Source organism: Triturus cristatus, chromosome 10 (assembly GCF_964204655.1).
Source record: "Triturus cristatus chromosome 10, aTriCri1.1, whole genome shotgun sequence".
NCBI classification, from domain to species: domain Eukaryota; kingdom Metazoa; phylum Chordata; class Amphibia; order Caudata; family Salamandridae; genus Triturus; species Triturus cristatus.
In genome coordinates this window covers 463,015,708-463,041,325 of record NC_140593.1, presented here as the reverse complement: position 1 = coordinate 463,041,325, position 25,618 = coordinate 463,015,708, and the positions used below count along the sequence as shown (strand labels likewise).

Genomic DNA, 25,618 nt, shown 5'->3' with positions numbered 1-25,618 from the left:
TTTCCTCTCCTGTCTTTGCCCCGTCTTCGTCGCTTGAATCTGACAGCCTGGCTCTTGAAAGGCTAACATTGGAATCTTTGGATTGTTCTTCTTTGGTGGTCTGTGACATTCAGTAGTCGCGTCTGCCTTCGACCGTTAAGAGCTATGGCAAGCATTGGGGCTCTTTTTTCTCTTGGTGCTCCTCTCATGGTGTGGATCCTGTGGTTGGGGATCCAGCTTCTATTCTTGATTTACTTCGAGATGGGTTTTTGAAAGACCTTTCCCCTTCTACTTAGACTGCTCAATGGGCTGCGGTTCGGGCATGTATGGGTTCGGGGTACTCCATGAAGGTTGTTGCTCCTTTGGTGTGTCGGCTTCTGTGAAGTTTTCGGCTTCGTCGTCCGGTCACTCCTGTGATTGTGCCTTATTGGGTTTGCCGACTGTTTTGAGGGGTCTGCAGTTGCCCCCTTTTGAGCCTTTGTTGAAAACAGATTTGTTGTGGTTGTCCGCTAAGGTGGCTTTTCTGTTGGCCATCACCTCCACTAGGCGGTTGGGTGAGTTGGGTACTTTGCTTGCCTCCTTTCCTGATTTGCAGTTTCTGCAGGACAGGGTGGTTTTGCGGCTTGACCCGGCTTTTCTCCCTAAAGTCTCCTCCAAATTCCATTTGCAGCAGGAGGTGGTCCTTCCTGATTTGCCTGGGGATGGGGCTTCGCTTGTTCCTTTGGCCTTGGATGTTCGCAGGGCCCTTCAGGTTTACCTCCAGCGTACCTTGGAGTTTCGTCTTTCTCCTGCCCTGTTTATCTCCTGTTGGGGTGTGGCAAAGGGGCATCAATCGGTAGGTGCTTTGGCAGTCTGCCAATCCTATAAGTCTGTGGGTCTGCCTTCTCTGTCTCAGGTGTAGGGACATTTGACACGTTCTGTGTCCGCTTCCTGGGCTGAGGCGGCGAGGGTTTCTATCCAGGAGATTTATAGGGCGGCCACTTGGCAGTACCATCATACGTTTGACCAGCATTATCGCCTTGATGTTTTGCATGCCTCTGTGAACAATTTTGCTGTTGGCGTTTTGAACGCTCCTGTACCTTATCATTTGTTTGATTAAACAGTTGTACTTTTGCATGCATCCCTGGTGTCCTGCGTTTTTTATCATAGTTTTTCTGCTTGTGAGGTCCTCACCTAGTAAGGACTGGGACAAGGAGGACATAAGAGGGGGTAATGTCTCGTTACTTACCAGTAATCTTCATTACCCCGATTAAGGTCCTCTTCGTCCCAGTCCAGTTCCTTCCCTCCCTCCCGCTGCGTTGTTGTCTGGACCTGTTGATAACAGGTATTGCGGTGGGTGGGAGGGGCTTAAATTGTAAAAATGAAAGAAATACTAACTAATATTGGACTGTCGTGAGGCAGGATTACCTCACATAGTAAGGACTGGGACGAGGAGGACCTTAATAGGGGTAATGACGATTATCGGTAAGTAACGAGACATTAGCACTGCCCCACAGTGAAAATACCCAGGGTGAGAGTAAGGCCCTTATGGAACAACACATTTCCCCATAGAAAAAGAATGGCAAAAACCATTTGACACATTGAGGTCTAAGTTCCTAAAATTATTTCACTAATTAAGTTTTTACACAGACCTATTTGGTGTCTACGACTGTCCTATTATACATATATAGTTTTAAGAAGGGAGATCATATATTGAGACTCAGAAAATACATTAGTATTCAATGCATATTCTACCCAAACACCATAACGCAGTGAACAACTATTTTTTGTATTAAAATAATCATGTTTGGACACAGAGAAGTAAATAGAGAGCACTAGGGAGTCAAGATTAATATTGAGACACATGATATGAAACTTAGCATACTTGCTGAATGCTTATAGTTTTCTATTTGTCCTTCCTCTAACTCACCCTGAGTTTCAATGTACTCTGATCTCTCCGTCCTAGTGTCCCTACTTTCATGTAAATCTTTCTCCCTGCCGACTTTCTTCATAAGCTCCCTACTTCACCCGTCTCCCCTTCACAACTGTTCTCCCTACAGAATAGCTCCTGTGTATCGTAAGCTAAATATTGTCTAACAAAAAATATTGTTTCTTAAATATGATTTACAAAAATAGCATCCCATTGAGTTGATAATTAAAAATGTACACCAAATGGGACAATATTTCTGTAAACAACATTTAGAACACCATATTTATGTAACGCGATAACTTGTCAAGACATTTTGAAAAAAGCCACCTCGGGGTTACAGAATCCAAGCTGACCAAACAAAATTGAAATACATGAATACTGAAAAAAAACGTAGGGAAATAATTTTAATACCATTCATGACATTAGTACAACTAGAAATCATTATTTATTGTAATTTTGTAAATAAATAATTGCCCCATTTTTGACATGTCTACATAGTGAAGCATAAACCTCAGCCCATCTCACAGTATAATTACAATAATGGTAAATATACTTCCGGTGTCTTAGATCACTTTATTCGCAATACCATAAAAACTTTTAGTTCTGCGCTAAAGTACCGAGTAATTGCTTTTCTACCTGCTTATTAAGTTCCTTTTTCAAAATTGTAAGGTTTTCACACAATTTATTGAGCGGCCTTGTTGATTCCTCTATGGTCTGTAGAACTGATCCAACGGAGTATTTATTCAGAATTATATATCATATCCGAATAAAGTCTTTGTGATACCGAAATAAAATAGTTTAATTAAAACTGCTAATCCCTCAGAGTTGGCTTCACTTTTTATGAGGTTCGCTAACATGTAATGCATGTACTTTATGATGAACAGATGTTTGTAATGCAGATTTCAATAGTTTGATATTGGGACCGCAGAGGAGGACTTTCCCCTATCGAATGACTTCCAAAATAGGTTTTACGTCATCTTTAGATGAAAGCAAATGTTTCTGCTGGTCTTGAATTTATGTCCAAACGCTTTTCGAAAACATTGTGACAAAAATCCAAATAACGAGTTAAAAGTGATGTACAAACAGAATGGTAGTATACATCCTCTAAACTATAAAAACAACTTACACAATCACATCCATTCCTCCATGGGCGCCATGACCCACATAAAAAATACGTCACATCTCCGACAGACTTTTTATTACTAAGCCTCTGAAGAGTTAAAGTATTTTCAACTACAACTACTAATCACCAAGGTTTAGCAGTAGGAAAAAAATACTGCTTTAAAAATAGCGAATCTGTATTTCAGTTGAGACCTTCAAGTCCACTTTGGTGGGAAGGTAGCGCCATCTTGTGGCAGCTGCTCATTGGAAATGTTTGCAGCATAAAACAGGCAACGCAAAAAAAGGCAGCGATTGCACTCATGCTGCATGGCTTTGTTTCTTCTAAATGAGACGGCAATCTACAGGCCACATCACAGAATTCTTCGCAGTTACACGTGTGAAATAATTTTGAGAACGAGCACTCTGCCCATCAATTCTCGTGAAAATGCTTATTTCAATTCCCTGTATTTGGGTTAGCCAATGGAAACAAAGTATTGCATTGTATTGTAATTGCTTTTATATATATATATATATATATATATATATATATATATATATATATATATATATATATATATATATATATATATATATATATATATATATATATATATATATATATAATCCCCGTTGTGTCCTCTGATCTTTTCTTTGAAGGGATTTTGTCTGTATATATATATATATATATATAGAACAACATGCACTATTTTAATGGACCAACTGTACCTGACCTGTAACTGGTAATGGACATGCACCCCTGCCCTGAACTGATGCCTGGATCCCTAATGCAGATTTGTGTTGTCACAAACAAACACGGATCATGTGTGTTCACCGTAGCATAGGCCTTTCTCCAGGATCACGGTCTTGTTGGACCTGGAGGGGCACCCAAAGCGCTACCCTTACAGTGATTTAAGGCTACTACCTTCAGCAGGAAGTAAGCAGCACGAGCACGGTGTTATGTTATTAGTATTTATTAAGCGCTCGAATCACCCTCCCCCCCCACCCCACCCAAGAGGTCTCTCGGCACTCCGGCAAACCGCATAGATTCTGTTAACTGTGATTCACAAATTAAATAGCCAGGTTTTCAGTACTCTTTTGGTGGCAGCATACCGTGTAGTGATCAGTGGGAGTGCACATGTCCTTTTTAACTTTTGTCACCAAAGTGAGGCAGGCCTACATGCTCACTTATTTTACGGTTCTGCTGCTGTGTGCTTAACTCACCCATGGCCTACAGCAGTTTGTTGTGAAGTTCTGCACAGATCAGAAGTGGTGTATCTGCACATGGTGTATCTGCACTGGGTGTATGTGCGCCTGGGAAGGGTACATTACAAGGATAATGCAGTGCTGAGCAGAGCGTGGATGGTGAGGACATGTGCTTGGGTGTATGTGAGGCTGTGAATGATACAACACATGAAGAATGTAGTGCTGAGCAGTGTGTGCACGGTGAATGCATGTGCTGGGTGTATGTGTCCCTGCAAGTGGTACAATACACAAAGGATATAGTGCTGGGCAGTGCCAGCATGTTAAATATATGTGTTGGGTGTAGATGTGCCAAAGAGGGGTACACTACATAAAGGATACAGTACTGTGCCGATTGTGCATGCTATGCTGTATAAATGCAGCAGGTGTATGTGTGCCTATGTATGGTATAATTCATGGAGGGCATTGGTTTCCATTTTGGTAGACTCAGACCTGCATGGAAGAACACAGAGAGGAGGTATAGGAATATTGCTGCAGTCCTGTAAGCTGGGTGGGACACACACTGGTGAGGGGACAGCCAGGCTTCCCCTGTACACTTCAAAGGGTGCTCTTTGATTAAGTAACAGGTCGCAAGGAAGCAGTGGCGTCACTAGGGTTGGTGTCACCCGGTGCGGATAACTCATGGTGTCACCCCCTCACGACTTATCCCATGAATCCATGATGGACCTCCTCAAGGAGATGTATTCATCTGTGCGGCACCCACGGAGGGGGTCCTTCTTCTTCTGGGGCCTTTCCAAGCCCACTCCTCTACACCGGAGTCTAAAGCACTGCAGAGGTGTTACCCATCCTTTCATAACTCCTCCCCTTGCTCCTGGCCAACATAGAAAAGTCTTAACTACGCGCGGGAAATATGGAGTGTGGCTTTGACGCATTCCTTCGAGGCGGAGACGCCTGCCCCATTCCAATGTGTGGTGCTACACATCATGCTCACCGGACCTGACTGAAGTTTACTTAAATAACAGTAGCTCTGCACCCGTCAACGGTTACAACAATGCCAATTGTCTTACCAGGCACAGTGCCATTGCTATTCATTCTGCTCAAGACATCACTCAACAACTTTCTTTAACACGGAAGACGAGAGGGCAAAAATGTTGCCAAATAAATAATACAGTGCACAAGTAAATTGTTTGAGAGCCTGTAACTCTATTAACCAATTGGTTTCCATCACCAAAGAAAGTTACATGATAAAAACGAATGCTACTTTTTTATTTATATTCAAAAGTGCAGAGTCAGTGTTCACCTTTCCGACTCTTCCTTTTCAGTGCATTATTTCTCACGCACTGAGCAGCAGTGCCACTCGACTTGACACAGGGGTGAAGGTGTATGTGAGGCGACTGCGAATGGCTACTTTTGTTGACTACGCACCTATTACGCTTTTAGCGTGGACAAACATTTTATATGCTGCACCTGAGTCACTTTACGCCATGAGGTGCGCAGGAAGAAAATAGGCAGAAAATATTAAACCAGCTGGTGCCTAATGAGTCCTATTGACAACCGCCTTGATACTGTTCTGAAAAGCACTAGGGACATCAAGAAGGACCCCGGATGGTGACCGTCAGCAAGTTAAAGCAACGTGTTCACCTCAGGCTGGAAAGTAGCTCATAGTGTCTTCTTGCAGAGAAGAGCAGCAGCCATGGTAAAAGGGGGAAGTAGAAAGCAGCAGATTAGAGCTTGTGCGAAGAGAAGCACAAAGAAGGGTGCAAAGGGGCCAAAACCCCTGGACGATTATTATAGGAGAGTTCCAGCTGGAATCTCAGGGGGCTCAACATTTGACTCCAGTGCTATTATGATAGCGGATAATGACAGTGACAGGGCGTCAAAGAGAGGTGGTCGAGAGCCCTCCCCGATAAAGAGGGGCTTAGCATCAGTAATGAAATGGACTTGAATGCCCCAAAAGTAATGAAAAGGCTCCAACGTATCAAACAGTCACCAAGAATAGCGTCAGAAGTTGTGATACCTACGCCACTCACATACAGGCGTGATAGAACTTTCCTCAGGTTCATTAGTAGTGCCCTGTCAAGGGGGCGACAAACCCATTTAGTCGTCTACAAGGATGTCAGTCTCCAGGTCCCCACAACAGGCTCAACACGGTGAAATCACTGTAGAAATACACACCAAGGATGCAGTGAGTGTTCTAATGGACCCAATTGAAACTATCCCAACCAGCCCCTTGACATCAAGAGACAGCTTTATTGAGCTGAGTGGAAACAGACCTATGCCATGGTTGGGGGTGCAATAGCAAGGGGCTAGTCTGCTCAGTATAACACACACACATCTGACGTCCCATGACAATTTCCAGGAGACCAGGCATGAAAAAAGCCAAGACTTGCACAAAAACCAAGATATCCTGCTGTCATCAATTAATGCCACACTTTTAGAAGCCACTAATGCCCTCACTTGGCAGTCACATAAGCTGGAGGTTCAAAATGGACATTATGCAAACTATAGCACTGGCCATCGCTAGAACACTTGGAAAAAAAGAGCTACTCCAAAAGACTGCCACTGCAGAATCATAGTGGAGAAACTAGCAACGTTGCCTGAAGTTTTTACATCTATGATTAGGGACCTGAAAAATCTCCTTTAACCAGCTGTGGCAAAACAAGCATAGAAACAAGTATAGAAACAGAGGCTATATTGCAAATGATAAGGAGCTCGAAATCCAAATAAGGCCAGGGAGCCAGAGAGAGGAGGGGTCCCTGACGGAAGCCCAAACATCAGATACCCATCACCAAAATGACTCAAAGGTGCAGACATCCTTGCAAAACAGAGCCAGCAGCAGTAACAACTATTTAATGTTGGCTGGCCTGAATTCAGAAGGCAATATTATTAGCATTACAAATATATAATTAGCATTAAAAATAGCACAAGCAGCATAAGCAAAAAAAAAGCAAAGATAGAAGAATCATTCAGTATAAAACTCTTTCCGATATTTGACACAAGAAAGGCACCCAGAGGGTCACAAGAGATCCTGAATCCACGGCCGTAGAGGGGGAGGGTCCAGCCCCAAGCCAAATGTCAGCACAAAAGGATTCTATGCCATCTCAATGAGCAGATGGTCTGGACCCAGGGCAACTAAGAGGAGGGGGGAATAGATTTAGCCTTCCAGGCTATGCAGGAAGATCTAAACGATTAAAAAAGAAAGACCTTTGGGCTAGTAGTAATACATGGTGAGTTGCCACACAGTGGACAGGAAAGTGTCAGATTGATTGATACCCAGACGGAAAGCACGGCCCAAGAACTTCCAATAAACAAAGGGCATACTTTCAAACACAGCGAAGGGAAGAATGGGGGTGCCACCAGAGGCGTAGCTAGAGCTTGTGGAGCCGGGGCTATCCCTCAGATTGCCACCCCTGGGGAGGGGGGTTGCTGGGGAAAAAGGACGGCGAGCACTTGAAAGAGGTCCGAGAGACACGTAGTATCGCCGCTAATAGTTACCTCGATCATGCAAGTTACATGCACATACATGACACGGTCCAAGGCTACACAGTTGAATACACCAGTGACTGGCAGTACAAAAGAGAACACACAGACTGCATGATCTATCTGGGGACTCAGAAAAACCACATGTGACATCCATCAGAGAGCTGCGTGAATAATTACCTGGTAATCCCCTCAGCACAATGCAAACATGCACATACATGACACTGCTCAGGGATCCATCATCTACAGCTGACATTAAATGACCATTCATCATGGTCCCCCCATTCAAGCAGTGCACTTTTTGATCTTCATGGTACATGTTCTTTGCAGCAGGCACATTAACCCTCTGGGCTACCTTTCCAGGAGTCAACCCTTCCACTAGACAAAACTCCGATCTCTCGCTAGGAAGAACATTAATCACCAAAGTTATCATGACATTTTTATTGTTTCTGAAAATTGCTGGAGGCCAGGAAGGAGGCAGCAAGTGTTTTTTTAAATATAATATACTTGCAAACACTACGCACCCACTGGGCCCTCCTGCGAATAGCCATTTGCTCTACAAGACCCCATTATTCATTCACAAGAAAAGTTGTTTTTAATGATTGATTATACAATTTATTAAATGTACTTTGAAGTAAAAGGGTGCTCTTTATATACCCTGTTGCTTGCTAATTTAATGAACTCACACAGAGTGAAGGGGATACAGATAAAATTTGAAAAATTCACATTCATTCTTATTTCCCATTCTCTTACTTATAACTATACCCTATATTCGTATACACTATAGATATGTACACTTTACAACCTTCCTTTTAATTACATCAATTAATCGATGGATTATTTTAGTTTGTTTTTAAAATAATACACAGATTTCCAAATACAAAAACTCTGGACACCTAAACAAAATCTGGTAAAAGTGTCTAAGTCCTATATTAGGATCTGCAACAATGACATTATTTTTAAAGAGGGTCAGACCAAGGAGCAGCAATGAGGGTGATATTTTAGGATTACATTTTCATTCTGAGCATGATACGTAAGTTGATTTAATTGTTTTTGAACATCTATTAAAAACTGAAACGGTTCCCATTTCGTTTATTCCTCAAATCATTCCTTGTTGTTAACATACATGTCGCCGAACGTCTACAAGCCCACCACCAGGCCTCCTGCCTCAGGCAGGTCTTGGCATTCTTGTGCTATTATTAAATTATGAAGGTTATGAGGCTAATTTGTCGCAGGACAAACGTTTAGATTAGCTTTGCTTGACAGGATCCTTACAGCTCTCCTGCATAACATTTGTTTGCTTTTCCGGCAAAACTATTTCATGTGAGAACCCTAGGGTTTAAGTTGGGCACCCTCTGATTTTTTTACCTACAGTTTTTCCTAAACAGGTCAGATCTGTAGGTCTAAGTTGACTGCGTAGCTGTCTGAAAGCTCATTTGCTTCCAATTAATGACAAGCATTTGCAATGCAATAGGTCTCGCATTTGCCCTGACTTTAAGCTATTGGTATTGTAAATGACAATGCCTTTTATTTATATGTTTTGATAATTAACACATAAATAAAAGGCATTCATTATCATGTACAATGCCAATAGCTCTAACTCTTGTAAATGCGAGACCTATGCAATGAAACGACCGCCATTGTCCAGGGCTGCTTAGAAAGTGAAAGCACACATGGCGCGCTGAATGTTGCAGGAAAACATGTCGTGGCCGCAGTATGAGAAACTATTAAAAAAAATAGTGCTTACAGACTAAAAAACACTCACCGTGTAACAATTGAAGTAAAAGTGCCAGTCCTCATGGGAGATTACGAATGAAGACAAGGCGGTACCAAGGAGGGACTAACAAGCCTATTAACGAATCAGAAGCCAGCATTTACAAAGGACAATGATACAAGCCAATGACAAATATGGGCGGAGCACGGCTCGGAAAGCAGCGTAAGCGCTGCCCAGGCTCGACCTAACAACTGGGATTCAGGTCAGTCCCATTCAACCATTGGCTGTTTGCATCGGCATCTATCAGCCCTAACTTGAGACATTGTCAATCACATCTTAGATCCGCCCAGAGGAGTATTTCTCTCTCATTGTCATGCTATTGACTGTCTAGAGCCTCATTCCACCTCCTTTTGTGTGCTTGCATTGCAATGCATCAGAGAAGAGCCTTTTTCACATCTAAAAATGACACTCAACCACTACACATTCTGTCACATTTAATGCTTTATTTCGTGCATGCATTGCATGCAGAAAGCATTTATTTTTACTGCAGCAGGCAATTTTTGAATGCTATAATTTTGAGTGCATACCTTATCATAATATGGGGACCTAATCAAATTACTTTTTGGTTATAACTTTGGTTGGTCATCTTAGGGTCAAGGCCATCGTGATGAGAGCAACAAATCAGTCACAAGGAGTAAAGGATGTACACATGTAAAAACCACCAACGCCAGTACCGCCACCAATATCCCCACCATCATTATCGCTCTACCACCACCATAATACCCATACCACCACAATGATACCGCTACCACCACCACGATAACAATAGTCATCGAATACCACAAGCAAAATAAACACCAATATCGCAAGCAAAAAACTCACCAATGAGACCTCCACCAATAATACCACACCGCAAACAAAACTACCAACTGCGAATTCCACCACAAGCAATATCACACTAACAATATCACTACCACACCCAATGCCACCACCAACACCACCATTATCAAATGTCAATACCATAACTGCTGCAAACCAGAGATGCCAACTGTACAAAAATGCATAACATGTAGAAACGTTGTGATACAAGGCAAAAAAGATGTACAGAAAGAAAATGTAGCAATGTAATAATGGTTCAAAGACAATGGCTATATATGTATAAGGAAATATATGGGTTTTTTTAAAAACCATTAGTACTGCAATTAATTCTACATCATCAATATACCAACTACAATACCAGAACCCAAACCTCAAATATCAATACCACCATCACTAATATTACAACCACTACCAATGCCATTGCCACCAATAATACCCATACCACCACCACCAATAGCACAACATCACTACCAAGCATTGACAAAGCATGGCTTTTTGCATGTGGTGTAACGTTAAGCCCTGAATGACTTGCGTTGCCAATGCTTGTTATTCAAATGAAAGGCTGCCCCTGATTCTGCATCTCTAATCAACACTGCACCCATGTTTTACCAAGTCTAGTTATGATTTGGTTTAAGAGTCTATTTGTATAACAGAAAAAAGGAAATAAAGGCTTTAATTTGCTCATACATTACAAAAGCTCACAAACCGCATCAGCAGGATATATTTTAAGACAAAATCATGAATCCCTGCAATTACAGCTTCCTCCATAACTGTCATGCTCCCTCAGGAACATACGGCTTAATTAAATAAAATGGCGCTGCTGAATACGCTGCAGCCACTCACAAGGCCACATGCGCATTAGTCACCTAATGCAATTAACTGCTACCAGTTGTCAAAACCCATTAGCTTGGTGCCATTGTAATATGCCAAAAATCTGTTGCTGCAGGAAAAATGAGGCTATTTTAACCTTCTACGCTTTCCATACGACTTCCACATATACCCCCATGTATTTTAAATTAGGCAGCCTGCCTCTAATATTCTTAATTGGCAGCTAGTCAGACCACTGCCAAGTCTGCGTCTCCTTTTTCTGCTTCAAATGAATGACTACATTGCAGCTCAACTGATTGTGAAGAAGTGAACCATGTTTAAATTTTACCCCAAAGAAGTATTCTGACGCTGTATTAAACTTTATTGGGTTTGTTTTGTGAAAATAATGCACATTCACTAATCGCACGCCTTGTTCTGAAACGGAATGCCTTGGAATGGACACAGGTACGGGGACCAATATTAGATGCAAGCTGGCTAAATCATTCTTTCCATGTATGCATGAGATATATCAATAGTGCACACCTAGCCAAAAGGCACTGGAGTGCTGTACAGGGTCAAAGACAAGCATAAAGTCATCAAGTGATAGGAGAGATGGCTGCTTGGTGTACAGTTAATGCATTGTGTAATAGTGCTCCATAAAGAAATGAGTCAACTCCTTCCTATATTTTTTTGTTTTGTTTACACTTCTTAGTCTGCAGTCTGATGGTGTCCCAGTTGTGAGTGTGCTGAGAACCACTAGAGATAGTCCGCGGTGCTGGTCATGATGGCTCTGTAAATGATGCAGCTTGTTTTGAAGATGGTGCGGGCCAAATGTATGAATGTGTTTGTGTTCTTACAAGGAAAATGTCACTGTATACAATGAGTACAGAAAAGGACCTTTAACATCAATACATTTTTGGTAAGTTGCATTCTTGCCAAGCTTTTTTTTAATGTTCCAGCATAAAGTTATTTGAAAAGCATCAAAGGAAAGGATTATAAAAACATAGAACAGGGTTTGTGTTCCCAGAAAAAGTTAAAAGTGCTAGACCTTAATATTGTACAACACTGTGAACTTTTAACATTTTAAAAAAGACAATACAATGTACTGTAATTTTCCAACATAGTTTTCTACAACTTACCAAAGTGACAATGGCACATTCAGCAGTCAGCTGAGCGGCACTAAATAGCGTTCGCACAAACCGGTATATCTGTTTCTGCTCCGGGTCATGTTTCTCATAGTCTAGTGGTATTTCTGATTTCTGAAGGAGGTAAGAAAAAATGTCAACATGAAGCAGAGTAGCGAGCACAAATAAAAGAAAATGACAGGCAGCCCTAATGTGTGCCGGCGTTTGCAGGTGGGGGCACTGGCACTCATTTTTAGGGAACAGGATTTATTTTTCATCATTAGACTTTGACCCGGGGGCGCAAAAGGATGAAAAGGGAGGAAGGAGAAAGAAAAAGATAAGAAAACTGTGACAAGGAATGAAAAAGAACCCGCAAGAGTGAGTTGACAGGAAGTGAGTGGCAGCGGCGGCTCCTCCGCTATGGCTGAGGGGCCAGCAGCCGAAACAAATGAAAAATAAAACGATAGTAAACCCTGGCTTATTATCGTTTTATTTATCCCTCGGAGCGGAGGCTTGGGGGCGGGGCCAGGGTGATGACAGGCTGGAGTAGGAGTGTTGGGTACTGCTATTCAGTGTGCATGATGGTCTGGCAAAACCGTCATGCGCACTGAAGCTCTCTCCAACCCCTGCTTCATTGCCGGGATGAAGAGAGCCAGGCACAGACTCCCAGTCTAACTGGGAGAGCAAATCATCGGCGCTCAGGCCAATCTTGACGCAGCTTTCAGCAGCATGAAAGCAGCTTCAGGATTGGCCGCAGTGCACTCTGGGAGCCCGTGCCTGCAGAAGAGAGGGCTGTGACACGGCGAGCAGGTGTTTGTTTTATTGTTTTTATTTATTTCCCCCTTCCGTCCCCCTTTCCCCACTTCCCCCGCACTGCCACTCTGTCAACAAACCGGCCGCTACTAGTGAGTGGTGGTTAAAGAAAAAAGCAAGATTCATGAGCTGCTATCAAGACGAGGCAGAGGTGGTATTCGGCAACCAGTAACTATAGCATTCTAAAGTATGAGGGCAGGATCTGAAGAAAAGCTTTGAGCCCTTGCACTTATTTTTGGTCAAAATCGGCCCTGGTGACAGTGGTGCAAGTATAAATAGAAGACAAAATAGCTTACCGATAGGGGGTGGAGCTTTTCATCAAAAATATCTAAGATCATCCTTCCATCGTTGTCCCTGGAAGAAAACCAAGCTTAAAGTTAATATTACTTCTCTAACCTGCACCACCGACTATTTTACACCTATGGATCATTTTTACCCTTCCGGTAGCATCCCAGCCAGGGAAAAACCTCCAGTATAGGAGGTAGAGGACATTTTTATTATCATGCAGCATTACAAACACTATGACATTTTCCGGCAGCTAGGAACTGTCCCAGTCATACTGCACGCCTCACAGAAATGACCAGACACATCTCTGGCATAAAAGAGTATAACTGTATAAGACTGGGCCTTGAGCTTGACATTTACACAAAAATGACTCCAGTCGAAGTCCTGCTTGGAGAACCTGAACCAGCTCACCAGATGAGAGGCGTTCTGAACTGTGTTACTCCTAATTGGGAATTAACTCCAGAAAAAATAAACATAGGATATAGCGAATACACACAGCCACCTCAAGCTTTCATGCCTGGATTAGTAACATCAACAGTGAAATATCAGAAGGAGAATTCTACTATTATTGTCTGATCTGAAAAAGGGCTTTCGGGAGAAAAAGTATATTTTTTCATTTAGATGAGTCTTCAGTTACAAATGAGCATGGTTTGATAAATGTAATGCCAATTCAAAATATATTTCCACACGGTTTTCCCACTTAAAAGGCCTCCTATTTTAATAACCAGAAAACCATTTCACTTGCATCTTCGAAAGTTAGCATCTGTCATTTAGAGTAATTGGCAACCCCAGAAGGGTGGCATAAAGACTATTTATCTTAGGCGACTTTGAGTAAATGCCTGCCAAACAACTATAACAACATAACAACAACAAGGTATAACTCGCTAACCAAAAAAATACATTCTCAATGGTGAAATAAGAAAATAGAACATGAGCTAGACAAATAACTAAAGTGCCGGTTCTGAAGTAAGATATTTATGTAATGTTGAGACTTTGGTGGTCTTTAGGAGTTAGCCAGCACCGTATGATTTTACTAAAATGTCTGTACAATATACTTATAGTGTCTTTCAGCCAGCCCTCGTCCTCTGCTATTCTGCCATTCACGCGTCTAATGGGCACCACATCACTGAGCATGGGGGGCAGTGGGCCAACCCACTTCAGCCATTGGCTAACTTCACCGTGATTGATGGCTTTCACAAAGAGCGCATCCACATACAAAGCAGAGTCTGGAACTACTATTACAATGTGTGTTTTTTGAGACCCCCCCCCAAAGTATTTCTGCTTTTGGCAAATACAATTTTCAGACTGACAAGGATCCGGCAGCTTCACCAACAATAAAGGTTTGCAAAAACTATGATAAAACAAGCATTAAGAAAGTCAAAAGCCTGGCTGCAAACACCAACCTAGTAGCTTTGCCAATTCTGTTTTTTTTGTAGTCTACAATAATGCAAAAGATGTTTTGCAATCACATTTCTGCATTCTGCTAGGGTTTTCCCCTATGCAGTTCCAGGTTCTACACAGTATTAGCATCCCTAAACAATGTTATTCCACCGAGGTGTATTGCTTGCTGATTTTAACTTTTAGCAGATTTTCCCGATTTTTAAGGGTTTTTGTAACATTTCCGTTCCTTTTGGTTAGGGTCTCCCTGTCCTATTAAAAGCTTCTTTTCACAATTCACACTTCCTCTTTGTCAATTATTTCCAGTACTTTCCCAGCTGCACCTGTGCGTTCCAATTAGTGGGTGCACCTGCGAAGGCCGTGAGAGCAGCTTTCTTTCCTAAAGTTTGACTTGGGTGTAACCACTGTTTCTTTATTCGTTATATTTATGTTCCCAGTTTGGCCTATCTCAGCATCAAGAAAAAACTACCTTTAGTAACAATATTTCTGGCAGATACATAACCCTTCCCACAGATCCCTAACATTAGCAATCTTATGAATGCTCCTTCCAGGCTTCAAATTGGCACAGAACCCCCCCCCCCCCCCCCCCCCCGCACCTGCTCAAAAGCAATGACCCTCCATCTCTCCCAGGTAGCTCACATTGGCTCTAGCCATGACTTTGCTTCCAGCCATGGCATCGCCGGGGAATATTAGGTACCAACGAGTGTGCTGATGCCATTTCTTTATATTTTTATCTGCTCCTCGTCGAGGTATACAGAGAGTAAACCAGAGAGCCACAACAGTGACAAATGCAATACTGTTGCATACCTTGGAGAACCTAATAAATCACAGAACTAGTTCATTAGGGTGTAGGTAGGGAAGTGAGGAATCTGTAGGAAGAGTATATATCCGCAAGAAATGTCGTTACTGAACGTCAGTAACTTTTTGGTCAGATTGATACATCATACTGCATATTCCTCACCTTATGAATGAGTCCTAAGAAGTACCTTCCTGGGAGATGGGACTGAGTATTGCCAGTTAACCAAAGAAATCATGCAACACAGCTCAGGCAACGTACCCATCACTGCATCCCCAAGATGCGAGGCAGTAATGCTCTGCAAAATTATGCAATGAGAACACGTAGCTACCCAGCATATGTTGGCAACTGGGAAGCCTCTGGAGAAAGCCTTGAAAGCTGCCCTTGCCCTTGTGGAATAAGTACATAGGGACTTCTGTAGGATCTCCATTAGCCAGGGCATAGCAGATATTGATAAACAGAATAATCCAAAGTGAAATTGTGTGTTTGAGCATCACCGTTCCTTTCTTAGCTCACGTAAGGCCAACAAAGAGATGACTGTCAAGTCTGTTCTTTCAAGTTCAGTCAGTGTAGTAGCCTGGGTCGAGTCTATGCAGTCATTCCTTCTGCTTAGTAAGATGTGGAGCAGGGACCAAGGTTAGAGGGGTGATAGAGGGGCCACATGAAAGACCAAATCTACCTTATGTAATAAGGATTGGCAGGTGTAAAAAACCAGCTTATGTGGAGAGATGACTGTGAAGGGTGGGAGAACAGAAGGACCCATATCTTCCCTAACCATGCGAGCAGAAGTAATTGGCATCAACAGAGTAAGGAGCCAAGCTGGGCAACTGTGCACTGGCTCGAAAGAAGATGCAATCAAAGTCAAAACAAGGTTCAAATTCTATTATAAAAGAATGGGAGAGAGCAAGCCAAGCAAAACTTTCAGAAAATGCTACTAGGGGTGACAAACAGAGAACGGTGATAAAGGAAAGAACAAAAAAGCAGATAGACCTGCTAATTAGCCTTTAACCATAGCCACAGCCAGGCCCTGCTATGCAGAGGACAATGCAAACCTCAAGACGTCAAACAAGTGAGATATAAACAAACAAATGCCTTCAGACTCACATGACTGCACAGACATTGTTCCAGCAGCCTATGTTAGGCTTTCTGGCTGCTAAATGGACATCTGCAACCTCACCAGGAAGGCAAAAGGACTCTAGTTGGCAATGCTCAATCTCCAAGCATGAAGCTGCAGCGTTCAGTGGTTGGTGTGCAGAACCTCATCATCCTGCTGTAAGAGCAGGTTCATTCTACCAAGGATAGGAAGGTGTGGCTAAATTCTGGACATCGATAGATCAACGAATCAGATCCTCCTTGCAGTGAGGTGATCAGGATCACATGTGCTTGATGCTCCCACACATTCTGCAGTACTCTGAATAGAAGCAGAATCAGCCGAAATGTGTACAACAGGCCCTGAGACCAGTTGAACATGGAAACCCCCTCCCCAAAACCATTCAAAGTGTGGTGTGTGGAAACAACTAAGAACAATTCATGATCTGGGTCATGGCAAAGAGATCCAAGATTGTCTTGGTTATCTTGGAGGATCCTTCAGAGAGAGGCAACTAAGAGTATCACCCTCACATTGAAGGCCTCTGTAGGAATAACGTGGGAATAACAAGGGACTTCTGGACATTGTGGGTGAAGTTCAGGTCATGGTGAAGAGGTGCTGGAAATGTTCCAGGAACAGCTTTGGGGTCTCCACGTTCACCAGCAAGTAGTCCAAGTGCAGAAATACATGACCTCCCAACATTAGCAGAGAATCTGGTAGGTCATTAACAAATTTTCCCTTAGACCCTTTTATTGACTGAATCTGCCACTATTCCATTACTTTCATAACAACATATGGGGCTGTTGCCACTCTAAATAGGAAGACTGCAACCTGAAAGTGTTGGGACTCAACGTGAACCTGTAGTCCCTCCTAAGACCAGAGAGGAATGGAAGATGAAAATAGATGTCCTGGAGATCCAGGGATATTAACCAATCTCCCAAGTTCATGGCTAAAAGGACCTAGCCCAAGGACACCATCTTGAATTTGTCTTGCTGGATAAACAGGCTCAGAAGGGCATGTCCACAAGTGTAGCCTGAACATCCCCCAAAAAGACAGTGGAATGCATCTGAAGGGGTCACTGCAGTGTGACAGGCACAATTGTGAGTTCTGACATTTGCCAAAAGGCATGGACATAACTGCTTAAAAGACCAGCACCATTAGCTGTGCCTAGAGTTTCTTGGATTCTCTGTACGGATTAGCAGAAGGAAAAGTGTTTGGGGTCTCTTTTGAGGCTGATGTCTGAACCTGGGAGACAAAAAGTGTGGGTCATCCAGAGCCTGTCAATAACACATGGCAATCTTCTATGGACTTCTGGGACTGAAAAGGATTTCTCCCATACATTGGCTATAAGTTCTAGAAGTGCCTTGCTAAATGAGAGCAAGGGCTCTGCACAAATTGTGGAACACTACATTTCCATCTGAATGTTAGACTTCACGTCAGTTCTGAGGCCTGTTCTACCTTCCAAACAACTGTTGTGAAACACAAGACCTTCATTAAGAGAGGGACAGACAGGTAAGAAATATCCTCTTCGAGGGATGGCCGCAGAGAACCACGCCTCCACGTAGCCACAGGTGACTGCTGCTCCTCCCCTGGCAATGGAGCTCGGAGGATTCCTCACCTGAGCACTAGCGTCCAGAATCCCGGAAAGGAGGTCTCACCGACCGGCGTCTTCAGTGCACTCGGCACGTTAGGCATGAATTGTTCGTGATTGGGGCTCACACAGAGACACAGCCCGTTGGGACTGTGCTCGCGGCATGACGGAGGCAGCCCGGCGGAGTCTGGATCAGGGCTTGTACGGTCTCGCAGGAGACTGATGACGTGGCGCCTGAGCCTGAGGGTGGAGCGGCTGTGTGCTTTAAATGAAGCCGGTTTTGATAGCCACAGACCTCCGCATCTTGCCAATATGTGGTTTTAGCGGCGGGCACACTAAAGGCGGTTACATGTTTATATGGGCGGATGACGATGGAGCGACTGACCCCCCTTGACAGGTTAAAGCAGCACTGGGAGGAGGATATTGAAAGGGAAATTCCTGATAAGGTGTGGGCTGAGTTGCTAGAGCGTCCTTGGAAATGCTCTAGGAATGCTCGTTTTCAGCAGATTCAATTTTTTATTTTGCACCGGGCTTATCTCACCCCAACCAAGATCCAGAGTTATTTTCATACTCTCACGGCGCTCTGCCCTCGCTGTCGGGCGGAGGGTGCCGACCTCTGCCACATGCTGTGGGGTTGCCCCCAGATTAGGGAGTACTGGCGGGAGGTGTGGACATTGCTGTGCACTATCACGGACAGGGAGATAGATTTTGGCATCAGCCCGAGCTTATTACACTGGTTCCCCCACACCTCCCGGAATAAACTGACTAGCAAATTTATTGATCTGGGGCTGGTGTTAGCTAAGCGGGAAATAACAGCTAACTGGAAGTTGCAGCGGGGACCACGTTTGCAGAAGTGGAGGGCGGAATTTACTCGATGGGCGGACTGCGAGGCGGTCCTTCGAACGCAGTCGGCTGCCCGGGTGCATAGTGATAGGGCGATGGAGTCGGCCCGAGCTTGGGGTGTGCTGGTGGATCTGCTGAAAGTGGCTGACCCTACTGTGGATGAGGCCTCTGAGGCGGAGGTCGGGCAGGTCCCGGCCTCTCCTGCATCTGCTTAGGGCAGAGAGTAGCGATTGGGACATAGCACAACTGGGGGGTCGGCGGGCCTGGATTGGTAAGGTCAGGGATATAGAGTTGTCAACTTTAATGTATCATCAGGTATCCTGTCAAGCAGTCATGCCGGAGGGGGGGTGGGTGTAGGGGGGGCGGTTGGGGGAAGGGTCATAGTAGGGGGTGGTTGTTTGAAGTTTGAACTTTGTTTGGCTGCTCCAATTTCACGGGGGTACTATCTGTGTGGGGACCCCGCGCCCTGCGAGTCTATACTATGCCTACGGGGGGCCGCCAGGGGGCGGGCCTCTAAGGATTATCCTGCAGGGTGACTGGGGGGAGCAACGATTTACCCATGTACTGTGGACTCATAGCTGGGAAATTTATGCGATGGAAATTGTATTTTGACATGCCCAGGCGGGGGATAGTCGTTGATTGTATTGTTTTCTGAGTGTTTAAATGCCAATAAAAATATTCAACAAAAAAATGAAGCCGGTTTTGATGAGGTAAGCCTGTTGGGGGATATTTGGATTCCGCTGACTCAAGCTAATTGAGGTTACCAGAATATCATTACATAATAGAATATAATAATATTCTCTCTCCTTTCCTGGGATTGAATGTTCTCGAGCTAGAAGACCCCCCTCCCCCCTACCTCGGTACTAGGCTCACTGAGTGGAAACCAGGACTTTTTGCTATTTTTTCTAATCAGGGGGAATTGAATATTTTGCTAATTGGAACTAAAGACTCAGGATACAGGGGAGAGGAAAAAATAAAACGGGAAAACATCTCCAACAAGCGAATGCCATCGCAAAGTTTGACTCTGCTGCTGGGCTGAAAGCCAAAACCGTTTAGTCCAGACAAAAGCGATATCTTCCGCGGCCAGAGCTGACCATATTGCAAATCGACCTAGTCTTAATTCAAGTTTCGAGAGCTCTGAAGAAGAGCTGCCCGAGTTGCATTTGGAAGGGGGGGTTCTTGCTACACCGAAGCAAATGGGTGGGCCAACTAATATGGAGAAGGAGCAGGTAGTCAAGTCTACTGCAGGGACCAACAAGGACGAGATGAAAAGCCCTAACGACTTTCCTTTATTATCCAAAAAAGCATCTCAGTTGGCTCCCCCCACATGTAAAGCAAAATCGCAGCAATTAATGGAGGCAGGGCCAGAAGACGCGCCTAACAGTCCCTCACAGACCTCATCTTTATCACCACGAGCACAGGCGCTTCGGCAGGCTCCCTCTACAGCTGCGCCGGTAGTACAAGAGTCTGACCAAACCTTGGAGGGTCAGGCTACACCTTTAACCCTAACTACTTTAGGGTCACAGACCCAGCCAGTCCAGTCATCTCCAGAAGATACAATAGTACCGCAATCAGGGGCTCAGATACAGCCTCAGATACAGTGCCAGACATCTGGTGGAGTCAGCATGGACTCTCCGGGTCAGCCCCCTGGGGCTCAAAAGGAGGATGGGAAAGTACAACAGGGCATTTCAGAATCTTCGATAGAAGGAGCTACTACTCAACAAATCGATATCAAGATCATGCTGAATCCTATCTTTGAAGAGATGAGAGAAATGAAGAGATCCCAAGAGAAAGAGATATCCTCCCTCCACCTGCATCTTGGGAAAATCAAAGAGGCAGTGGCTTGTTTTCCTGCATAAATTCAAGCGGAATCAAGGATTTCCCTGTTGGAGGATCAAATGAGTACTATGCTTTTGAGAGTAAACAAAGCTACCAAAGATAAAAACATTTTAGAGAATAAACTTGAGGAACTTGAAAATCACTCTTGACGGTCGAACTTACGAATAGTAAGGGTCCCCGAGGGAAGTGAGGGTATCCCAAACACTTCAATGGGTTGAGTCGTTTATTAAGCAGAAGGTTTTGCTAGAACTCACTGGAGACCTCACAATTACAAAGGTGCATAGAGTCCCCTCACACCCTCTGCCAAACTCAATGATCCCACGTATCATCCTGATTAACTTTGCTGACTACCATATTAAAGAGAAGATTCTGGCCAAGGCAATAAAGCGGAGACAATTTTCTATCAATGAAGTTTTGAAATATCGCATAATTTTTGATATGTCAGCTGCAGCTGCACGCAGGTGCAAAGAGTTTGTTAATCTCTTTAAAGCTCAAGGGGCGCAGGCCTCAATAGGCCAGCAATCCAAGCTTTCTGTCCTTGTGAGGGGGAAATTGCATATGTTTTCCAATATTGAGGAAGCTCAGGATTTGCTGAAAGAGACCTCTTCTCCTAATTGAAAAATTGTAAATAGCGTGATGTAAAAGGCTTCTATTGCTTGGGGGGCACTCAGGGTGTAGCTCCATGACACCCAACAGTGAAGTAGGGGGGTGAGATGTGAATAGTGGGATTTTCCACATTTCCCTGGAGAGGTTGTTTGGGGGGGGGAGTGGGTGGTAGTGGGGGGGAGGGGGGGTCTTGCAGTAAAAAGAGCAGTAGCAAGTGGAGCAAGGAAAATAGGGGTCTGATTCCACAGGATTTTAGCCGCAATCTAAGGTTCAGTAATGATTAGTAAACGTTGTATTATGTCGGTAAATGTTATTAGGGTGTTAAACAAACAAAAATATGGAGGGCTCATAAGATGGCTGGCCTCTTTTACGCCACAAGTTTTATTTCTTCAAGAAACTCACCTTAAAACAAATTCACCTAAGCTCTTTCTCCCTAGAGCTTTCTCAAATGCTTCTTTGCATCAGCTGGGCTGGCCAAGAGAGGAGTAGCCATCTACTTCTGTAGAAGTTCGGCATGGGAGTTTGTTCAAGCCCAGAGAGACCCTCATGGAAGATGGTTATGGGTAATAGCCGCATTAAACGGGACAACATTACATTTTGTGACAATCCCTTAGCGTTGGGTCGTGGCTTAGCCAGCAATGGAGCCGGACGTGCTGCTGTAAAGCTCCGTCCTCGGCTCCCATCTCTGGCTGCATATATCCGCACATAGCTGAGTAGAAGGGGCAGCGACTCGCTGATCTTATCCAGGAGATGACCTTGGAGCTCCGGTGCGGTGGCAGGGTGCCATAACTCCCATACTTCGACAACGGGTGTAGCCGCATGAACTTTGGCCGACGGAGGCTCCAGGATGCCGGGAGCACCGCTGAGCGCGAGGCCGGGGATTGACTCTGCCCCCTCAGGCCTCATCATATGCGGGGGATCTACACTGCCGCATGCACAGCGGGCGATCGAGGGAGGCCTGTATCAGGCTTGACTGGACCGGTAAGGAGGCTGGAGGCTGGCGCTACCATGCGCGCCGAAAATCTTTACCGAGTGTACAGCGGGTGGCTTAGGAGCTGTGACGTCGCCTGTGGAGCGGCAGGCAAGGCTGGGGATCAGTCCTGCCCTCTAGGCCCCGGCGGGTGTCCAGGCACTGGTTTTGGCTGCACCCCTTTGCAGAGACTTCGGGGTCCGTAGCGAGGATCCGTTTTGGCAGGGGACGGCGCGAGTGGCATACGAGAGGTGGGATGTGGACAATGAGGCCTGTCTGACAACGTGAAGAACCCGCCTCTCGCACACAAAGGCCCGGTCTGCTGCTCCCCGTCCCGCTCGTACCAACCGAGTGCTTTAAGGTAACATGAGGCGAGTGTGTGGGATCCTCAGGCCGTGACTAGTAAAGCCTGTGCTGCCCAAACTTTTATGTGCTATCAAGGGCCAGCTGCGCAGTGGTGAACGGGCCACCTGGAAGACCCCGCAGCGCTATTCTTTCTGTGGGGAACATGATGACTCTGCCCTGAGGTCCCATACAGCAGGCTGCCACCAATACTCCTGGCCTGCAGGCTCTACCGGAGACACACCTCCACAACCTGTGCTCCTCGTTCTGGTGCCCATTGACTGGCAGGTCACGGTCCTGAGAACGTCACGTGTGAGGTATGCTTGCCAATGTCTGGCTCTTTGCAATTGTGCTACTGTGTTGGACACTTGTGGGACTCGTCCGGCTGACCCTACGTCTGGAGGGCTGTGAGGTGGAAGCGAATCGGGCGGGTGTGCCACGTCCGCCATGTCCGGTTCGTGCTGGGCCTGGATTGACGCTGTTTGCGGGGTCGGATCCCGGCAGACACTTTAGAAGCATCACGGAGGCACTGCATCCAGCCTAGTCTCAATCGCTCGTTACCCCATGTCACGGGGGGCCATACAAAGATTGGCACAGGGGGTGCGGCGGCCCCTCACCCGGTATACACGAGCACAGGCGGATAAGATGGCGAGCTCAGATGCGACAGATCCCATATCGCACAAACTTGACGCAGTGTAGGTGGTGGTGGAGAAGCTGGGAGAGACAATGAACCAAATCCGCACCTCCCTGGAAGGCAAAATAGATAAAGTAGCACTGGATCTCACACTGCTGCATGCTGATCATCGAAAGCTTGCAGACCGCACTGCTGAGGCAGAAGGAGACATCGCGGAGGTCTCGCCGCGGATGTCTACGGCTGAGACGCACAATCGTGATCTGCTCAACAGAGTGGAATTCTTGGAAGACGGAGCAGAAGATGCAGAAGGCAGGACCCGTCGCAACAACCTACGTGTTGTGGGCCTTCCGAAGGGAGTTGAGGGGAGCAACGCAGTACATTATGCAGAAGACTGGATCTGAACACTGCTGCCGGGAGGGGCCCTGTCCCCATACTTCGTTGTCAAGAGAGCTCACAGAGTGCCCGCTAGACCCCCACCCCCGGGCTCGAATCCGAGGCCACTACTGATTCGATTGTTAAATTACAGAGATAGAGATGCCATACTCCAGGAAACCCGGAAATTACAAGACATACAAGTAGATAACCACAAAATGATGATCTTCCCGGACTACACCTTCCAAGTACAGAAACAGCGGCATTCTTACCTTGCGGTAAAGCGACGCCTGCGACAGAATGATATGAAGTACTCGCTGTTGTTCCCTGCTAAGTTGAGAGTCATCGCGAATGGTAAAGCTCACTTTTTCACTACCTCGGAGAGTGTGGAAGAGTGGTTGGACGCTCGTGGCTCATCGTATCCAGGGCGAAAGGAGACAAAAGCGGACGCCCCTCTGCGACGACGCCGAAGACGACGACGGAAATCACAGTCCCCGACCTTACAGGCAAATGGCCCATCGCCTGAATTGGTACTTAGTGGGTAGCTGGAAGCAGTGCAAGCTGTGGCGAACATTAATGGCTCAACGGCTGAAGACACCAATTCAGACTCTGACATACAAGGGCCGCCCAGCGAGGATGAACTGTCGGACAATATCCCTGTTGCCCAGGGCTCCTGTGCACTGCTGCATGTTACTCCACAGACCTCTGATGATATTGCCTAGAAATTTATCAATTAGAATTCTGTGTTTCCTTTTCTTCATCGGCCACTAGATAACGGGCCCTGTCTGACACGCAAGTATAAAAGATTTTGTTTTCTACCTATGCGCTGTCTTGTTAACGCGGGGTGGTCGAGAGGCTGTTCTGTGATAGGGCCAGACCTGTCGTAGAGCTCCCCTTATAGGTCCCTCCTTATATGGGAATATTATGTATACCAAATGAATAACTGCCCTGCCTATATCTGTGGCTAACCAGAGTTGGGCCTGACTGTCAGGGATGATCTTTTCATTCATTTGTGATTGGTCACGGTAAGCCTCCATATTGCTGTGCGCTATAGTCTTCCCCAGACGTTAGTTGTGTGCTATTGTATTGATAGTTTGGGCAACTACCTGTTGTAGAATTGCTCTCATGGTATTCTTTTTTGCAAGTTGTTTTTATGTTTTTTATGCCATCAATATTGAGCGAGGATACGACTGCTGTAAAGCTAATTCTTGTACGATAATGTGTGTAAGCATGGGTTACTTATATTCACTACTGGTCCCCCCGACCTCGAGCTGGAGGGGGTTGCTGATATCTCTGACACACACAGGATATGGCACCTGTCAGGATAGGAACATGGAACGTGAGAGGGATCCATAGTCCGGAGCGTCGCTACCTTATATACTCCTATTTAAAGCGACATCACATACAAATAGCACTCCTTCAAAAGACACACCTGTCCCAAGTAGAAGTCACTCGCCTACCCAGACGATGGAGGGGGCAATTGTATGCGACTGGCTACTCTGCTTATCCACGTGGGGCCCTAATATGGGTGAGAACAGGTACTCCATTTTGGGTGACAGACACAATAGTGGACGGGGAGGGCAGATATGTTATGGTTCGGGGTGTACTGGATGGCAGACCAGTAGTATTGGCCTCACTATATGCGCCCAACAGGCAGCCTACCTAGACCAGATATCGCAAAAATTATCCGCATGGCATGACACACCCAAGATTCTATATTAATTATGAACAAGGGGGAACCTGTTAGGTGAGAAGGACCTAGGGTGCTTACTATTTCAAAAAACAAATGGTCCTTCAAAATCAATTCAGTGTATGAACAATAAATATAGACCAGAATCGGCGCAATATT

At 45.1% G+C, this 25,618-nt stretch overlaps 1 protein-coding gene across 3 annotated transcripts in view; it reads right to left on the bottom strand.

The window, feature by feature from the left end:
* The window catches only part of CCNY (cyclin Y), a 456,261-nt gene that overhangs the window by 81,001 nt on the left and 349,642 nt on the right, over positions 1 to 25,618 (bottom strand). For all 3 annotated transcript variants that reach the window (XM_085631891.1, XM_085631890.1, XM_085631892.1), the window contains exons 6-7: positions 13,303 to 13,360; positions 12,209 to 12,328 (exon numbers count right to left, since the gene is read on the bottom strand). In XM_085631891.1, coding sequence (XP_085488017.1) covers positions 12,209 to 12,328; positions 13,303 to 13,360 — 178 coding nt within the window. The remainder of the gene's footprint in view (positions 1 to 12,208; positions 12,329 to 13,302; positions 13,361 to 25,618) is intronic.